At 35.9% G+C, this 7,923-nt stretch overlaps 1 protein-coding gene across 1 annotated transcript; it reads left to right on the forward strand.

Annotated features, from left to right (window-relative positions):
* Positions 1 to 6,276: 6,276 nt before the first annotated feature.
* On the forward strand, positions 6,277 to 7,923 carry LOC120348348 (adenosylhomocysteinase-like). The gene has a single exon (XM_039418467.2). It carries the CDS (start codon positions 6,354 to 6,356, stop codon positions 7,662 to 7,664), a length of 1,311 nt encoding a protein of 436 aa, XP_039274401.1. The 5' UTR covers positions 6,277 to 6,353; the 3' UTR covers positions 7,665 to 7,923.

Here is a 7,923-nt window from a genome sequence, read left to right on the forward strand (position 1 = left end):
AGCTTTTATTAGTTTTTTCGAAAAGTTATTTGCGAGGCAATTCCTCAGCTGAGTAATCTCCAATCCTATTAGTTGTAGCAACCACCAACTTTAAACGTCGGAAATTTCTTTCATGTAACGGTGTAAATACATTAGTAATGTGATCTATATCTTATTAACGGATGCTTTTGCAACATTTTGCAGCTTATTACCGGGGTTATAACTACTTTAAGTGAAAATTAGGGAAGCGCACTAACGGGAAACGATAACCAGGAAGAGAATAATGGTTTCGGTTACAATACAGACGACCTTAAAAGAAGGCTTGGTATTTTTGAACACCGCCGAAGATGGGCCATGTTTACGAATTCATTTATTTAGTAACAAGTCATCAGTTTTGCGTGAAATGCCACCACGCTATAGTACAAATTGTTACAAAAATGTAACAACTTTTAATGTTTCCATTGCATAAGAGCTGCATCGTGAGTATAAATTGGATTAAAATATACCTAATGTATTTTCACAGAGAACCTTTAAAATACAGTCTTCTAATTTTATCTTTTTCTTATTAATTTAGACCGCAACTTCTTTTGATGTAGACGGAAGCGTCTCACCCATAAACCAATTAGTTATCTACTGATTTATAATTTGTTAATTAAAAAACCTAAAATTACTATTTTAAACTGAACACCTTTTAAACCTTCGTGCATACTTGTGTTCATTTAAAAAACAGGTCGTGGCATTTCTTTAATTTATTTACAAAAAATACACGAATACAAAAAGCACAGGGAAATGGATTTAACGGGGAAAAATACAACACATAAAGAATTATGCGCTGTTAGTCAACTAGTGGTTGGCAGAAGTTCCCAAGAAAATGTTTTCACGGAATGTTATAGTCTTACGTATACTATAATTTCTTGACTCAGACAAGTTCCTCCTGTAGGATTTCATAGGTTACGTATTAGAAGAGACAAATGTGTTTATAATGAATTTGTTTTATTTATATGAACCCGGAAATCTGATGTTTACATTTCAAAATTCGTAAGGAAATAAAAAAACTAAATTTAGAATAACTTAAAAAAAATCAACGTGATCTCAATGTCCCCTCTGCTTGCGCATGGATTAAAAAGGCTCCAACTCATCACCCGTCCCGTCTCTTTTCGTAAGCTACGATTAAAATTACTTTTGGCTCATGGGTGGCAAAGTACTACTATGACGACTTTCGGCTTATAAGTGCATTTGGAAAGATACTCTTCGAGATATTCTTACAAATCCTATATCTAAGTTTTAAACGACGGATACTTTTTGGATTATTCGGTAATTCAGACCACCCAAACGTTTTCGCTTTTGTTTAAATTTGTTACTTGATTTATGTAAACTACATGTATCTACGCGTCATTTTTAAATATGATGATACCGTATGGAAGAGCACTATCTGTTGTAATTTTGCTTATACTGAAAGAAAGTATTACAAGGATCATCTTCGATTGTAAACAAAGTTAAAAGCGCAGAGTTTTATCGGTGCGACGGAAATAATTCAGAATACTAGCACTATAAATTTTTTTTCAGTTTTTGGGGATTTTGGTATGTTAAAGTTAAATTCATTTCATATAATAGGTAAATATTTATAATATGTAAACTCAATAAATATTGAATTGTGCCTTTTATTTCTCACGGACTCGACCGTGACTCAACTTCGATCCATCCAGTAATAGGCACGCCTCAACTGTGTCGAATACGCTTCAGAGATAATTACTAATAAATATTTTGCAACCTACATCCAAGTAAATTCACAAAATACAGGTGAATTTAAATTTTGGGATAAGTATTTTTCATCCTTCCATTGAGTATCATTCACGACATTAAGAAAGAAATGATGAAGGCAATAATAACATTTTCAAATTCACGATTTTCAATTTTCTTAATTTGCGTAATTTAATATCAATTTATTTTACCAACTACGGGTCTAAACAGTCAAGTCTAGAAACAAGCGTTAAGAAATAGCTTGCAATCACTTTTTATTATGATTCAATTGTCTCAGAAATAGTATATTTTACTGAAAAACAAAATACATAATTAGCAACATTCTGAAAAACGATGTGATTACAATATCTAAGCACTTGTAATCAAATATGATGTGGTACCACAGTCGTTGGACCAAAAATCTCTGACCGACATTGGTCTCGGGATCTTCATGTGTTACAGAGTGTGCACGCATATTATGTGTAGTCGGACATCTCAAAGAAATGCAACACATATCAATACCCAACGGTCGTTTCAAACAACCCAGTACGCCATTAGTGAGGTAATAAATTAAATGCACCAAACTCGAAAAAATTCTCTTCGCTTCTACAGCTAGTCTTCAGAAAAGAAATCGTTTTATGAATGATTCAATGGTGACACCTAACGAATAGAAAATAATCATAGATCCTCAAAATGTATGTCTATCGGTTTTACTCGCTTTTCACTAAAGGATCTCAGTAATCTCTCCACTCCTCTCAGCAATGGATCAATGGCGATTTGAATGATTTGAGGTACACGTATATAAGAAAATAAGTGGGTCTTGTAAGCCATTTATACCTCAAAAGGGACAGTCAATTGGAGTCTCCCACTTGAAGATAGCTACATGGCCGTGCAAAAATATTATAACACTTGTACTAAAATATTATATACTTATTATTTTTTTTGATATATGACTTGAAATAATTTGGATAATCGATTTACTTAATTTTCTGATGGAAACTGTACTTGAAACTTGTTAATAACGAGAATCAAGTTCGAATCATAAATTAAACAAGAGAGCTATGCTCAAATATATGGTCACATAATTTTGATGACGTCATAGCGAAAAAAAAGTAATAGTCTTCTGGAGAAAATTTTTATCTTTAACCACTAAAAATTTCAAAGCAATTGGTCCAGTATTCGAAGAGAAAAGCGACTTTTAAAAACGTGTCAAGCGGTACTGAGTTAGCAGTCAGGCAGCATCTTACCTGTACACTGTAGGCCATATACGGTAATTGATCACAGAACAGTTGTTCCCTTGCAAATTTTATGTTGTTTACACTTTAGGAAATATAATTGATCACAGAACAATTCTTCCCTTTCAAATTTTATGTTGTTTCCAGTAGACTCTCATCAAAATAAACAAATATAGTAGGCTGCAAGTGCTACAACGCTTGCATTACTGCACTGGTAGGACCGTGAAAGAATAAGTTACGGTAATTTCATTGTGGTAAGACACCGTACACTGTAGGCCATATACGGTAATTGATCACAGAACAGTTGTTCCCTTGCAAATTTTATGTTGTTTACACTTTAGGACAGATAATTGATCACAGAACAATTCTTCCCTTTCAAATTTTATGTTGTTTCCAGTAGACTCTCATCAAAATAAACAAATATAGTAGGCTACAAGTGCTACAACGCTTGCATTACTGCACTGGTAGGACCGTGAAAGAATAAGTTACGGTAATTTCATTGTGGTAAGACACCGGTACCGGCACCAGTACCAGTATCGTACTTACGTACTGAGCTACCAGTACCGGTACCGAACCTGTAGGTCTGATATTCCGTTCCGCATACGATAGGCTATAAAACTTGCATTGCAGCATTAGTAATACCGCGGAAGGAATAAGTCAATTTCACTGCGTTACGGTACCTGTATGGCAACTTACCAGTACCGACCTACAGTAGCTGTAGTACTGAGCAAGACAATCGATCGCGAAACCGCTTGAAATAAGTGTAAAACAGTGTTCCCATGAGTAAAAATAAATACCGCGAAATTTTGTATGAAATATCATATCTCATAGGATTCATATAAAATTTAAGAATGAACAAAAGTAATAGCCTTCTAGCGAAAAAATTAATCTTTAACCACTGAAAATTTCAAAGCAATTGGTCCAGTATTCGAAGAGAAAAGCGACTTTTTAAAAACGTGTCAAAGAACAAGAACAACAAGTGAGCTATGCTCAAATATATGGACACGTAGAGTCACATAATTTTGATGACGTCATAGCGAAAAAAAAAGTAATAGCCTTCTGGAGAAAATTTTCATCTTTAACCACTAAAAATTTCAAAGCAATTGGTCCAGTATTCGAAGAGAAAAGCGACTTTTAAAAACGTGTCAAGCGGTACTGAGTTAGCAGTCAGGCAGCATCTTACATGTACACTGTAGGCCATATACGGTAATTGATCACAGAACAGTTGTTCCCTTGCAAATTTTATGTTGTTTACACTTTAGGAAATATAATTGATCACAGAACAATTCTTCCCTTTCAAATTTTATGTTGTTTCCAGTAGACTCTCGTCAAAATAAACAAATATAGTAGGCTACAAGTGCTACAACGCTTGCATTACTGCACTGGTAGGACCGTGAAAGAATAAGTTACGGTAATTTCATTGTGGTAAGACACCGGTACCGGCACCAGTACCAGTATCGTACTTACGTACTGAGCTACCAGTACCGGTTAGCAGTCAGCCAGCATCTTACCTGTACACTGTAGGCCATATACGGTAATTGATCACAGAACAGTTGTTCCCTTGCAAATTTTATGTTGTTTACACTTTAGGACAGATAATTGATCACAGAACAATTCTTCCCTTTCAAATTTTATGTTGTTTCCAGTAGACTCTCATCAAAATAAACAAATATAGTAGGCTACAAGTGCTACAACGCTTGCATTACTGCACTGGTAGGACCGTGAAAGAATAAGTTACGGTAATTTCATTGTGGTAAGACACCGGTACCGGCACCAGTACCAGTATCGTACTTACGTACTGAGCTACCAGTACCGGTACCGAACCTGTAGGTCTGATATTCCGTTCCGCATGCGATAGGCTATAAAACTTGCATTGCAGCATTAGTAATACCGCGGAAGGAATAAGTCAATTTCACTGCGTTACGGTACCTGTATGGCAACTTACCAGTACCGACCTACAGTAGCTGTAGTACTGAGCAAGACAATCGATCGCGAAACCGCTTGAAATAAGTGTAAAACAGTGTTCCCATGAGTAAAAATAAATACCGCGAAATTTTGTATGAAATATCCTATCTCATAGGATTCATATAAAATTTAAGAATAAACAAAAGTAATAGCCTTCTAGCGAAAAAATTAATCTTTAACCACTGAAAATTTCAAAGCAATTGGTCCAGTATTCGAAGAGAAAAGCGACTTTTTAAAAACGTGTCAAAGAACAAGAACAAGAACAACAAGAACAAGAACAACAACAACATAATATTGAAACAATCGTTATGTCCACTACGTGTCCAACAACAACATAATATTGAAACGATCGTTATGTCCACTACGTGTCCAATAACTATCCATATAATGATAACGAGAAGAAATATATATAATCAATGGTAGATCTTTAACAGGCATATATATACATATGTAAAGGCATACAGAGAGGATAGAATTGAAATTGCTTTTGATGAAAATGTATATTCAATACAAGATAAAGAAAAGTTTGTCAAATTATTGTATACTGCACATAAGTCCGTAAGATCAAATTTCGTAAATTTGAAATAAATATCAATTGTACAGATTTTGGGAAAAAATAATATACGCCATCTACAATTTTTCTGCGCAATGTGAATAAAATATTGCTGATTTCACGCTAGCTACACGTGAAAGCGTGTACGAATAATCGACTGGATAAACCATATGATCAAATTTTTGACCAGTAGTGTTCTATAAGCTCTATTCTATAAAAATCTTTCAAAATGCCAAAAATATTCGATTTGGCTTCCTTATGTCTCGCTATCATACTGGTTTTACAGTCAAACATAACTGCTTTGATAAACAAAAGAGCAATGCGAAAATATATGGACACGTTGCCAAAACGATGTAGTATCAAAACTCCCACAGTGCCAGTAGTCTGACCACCAGATCAATGAGATGTGATCAAGGAACCACGGCAAGCAATGATTGATTTTGATGACTTCATCACACACAACTTTATATAAAAACGAATCCCACAGATATTTCTGAAATAAATAAAAGTAATACCCTCCTAGCTACAACCACAAGTTTTAACCACTGAAAATTTCAAAGCAATTGGTACAGTTGTCAATAAAAAAAGCATTTTTTTCATAATCACAAGAAATAAATCTAACAACAACGGCAGCATAATACCAAAACGATTCATATGTACATTTTATGTCCAAAAAGCATAAAGTATCACGCAATAAGCATAAGTGCAATTTTCCGGGGCCAAAGGTCGTGAAAACATCCATTCACAAATTTCGTAATGTTGACATTTCATGCTCGAGTAATTCTCCGCAGTATATATTCTCACTTCTCGCTCTCACACGTCTCCTTTCACCAGCTGACACCGTTGTTGTTTCTTTTGTGCCAGGTAGAAAATTGCCGAAGATGACGCCTTTACCTTACAAAGTTGCTGATATAAGTCTTGCCGATTTCGGTCGCAAGGAAATAAATATAGCAGAAAATGAAATGCCAGGACTTATGTCGCTACGAAAATTATACGGGCCGTCAAAACCACTAAAAGGCGCTAGGATAGCGGGGTGCCTGCATATGACGATTCAGACAGCAGTTTTAATAGAAACTCTCAGAGAATTGGGTGCAGAAGTACAATGGTCGTCATGCAATATTTTTTCCACACAAGATCATGCTGCCGCAGCTATCGCATCGACCGGGGTTCCAGTTTTTGCATGGAAAGGTGAAACAGATGATGAATACATGTGGTGTATTGAGCAAACATTGGTGTTTTCAGATGGCCAACCATTAAACATGATTTTGGATGATGGGGGCGATCTTACTAACTTGGTACATCAGAAGTTTCCTCAGTATTTAGAAGGAATCAAAGGGATATCTGAAGAAACAACAACAGGTGTTCACAATCTGTATAAAATGATGGAAAAGGGTACTCTCCATACCCCCGCAATCAATGTAAATGATTCGGTTACCAAAAGCAAATTTGATAATTTATACGGATGCAGGGAGTCGCTGGTTGATGGAATAAAACGAGCTACCGATGTTATGTTGGCAGGAAAAGTTGCAGTCGTTGCAGGATATGGTGACGTCGGAAAAGGAAGTTCGTCTTCACTTCGTGCTTTTGGTTGCAGAGTCATAATCACGGAAATTGATCCGATCAATGCATTGCAAGCAGCAATGGAAGGATATGAAGTTACAACAATTCAAAAAGCTGCTTCTCGTGCCAACATTATCGTTACAACCACTGGTTGCAAAAGCATTGTTACTCAAGAAATATTCGAAGCGTTGCCCAATGATGCAATTGTTTGCAATATTGGACATTTTGATTGTGAACTTGATGTCGCATGGCTCAATAAGAACGCAATTGAAAAAGTGACTGTTAAGCCACAGGTTGACAGATACAGAATGAAAAGTGGAAAGCACGTCATTCTACTCGCAGAAGGACGATTGGTCAATCTTGGGTGTGCAACAGGTCACCCAAGCTTTGTCATGAGTAATTCATTCACCAATCAAACTCTTGCACAAATTGAACTGTGGTCGAACAATGCTGAGTACAGCAAGTATGCAAAGGGAAAAGTTTACATGTTGCCCAAACAACTTGATGAAAAAGTCGCAGCATTGCATCTTGACCATCTCGGGGTCGAGCTCACTAAATTATCAGAAGATCAATCGCAATATCTAGGGGTCGCTGTCAAAGGGCCGTACAAACCAGAACATTATCGTTACTAGTTTCACAAGTATTGGTGTATCTGTAATCCCCAGAGCATGGCAGTTGGCTTAATTGCAAAAACTGCTAGCAAAGAAGGAGGGTTTTATTTCGAAATTGAAAAAATGTTAAAACCTATTTTGCAAAATGCTGACGTGCGAACCTAATAAATTTACCACGTATTTCCATACATCCACAATATATTACGAGTTCATGAACTAGACTGTTACTGTTTCTCTTTCTACTGTAATAAAAATTGGAATTAGCAACAGTGAGAACGTA

This window comes from Styela clava, chromosome 1 (genome assembly GCF_964204865.1).
Source record: "Styela clava chromosome 1, kaStyClav1.hap1.2, whole genome shotgun sequence".
NCBI lineage: Eukaryota > Metazoa > Chordata > Ascidiacea > Stolidobranchia > Styelidae > Styela > Styela clava.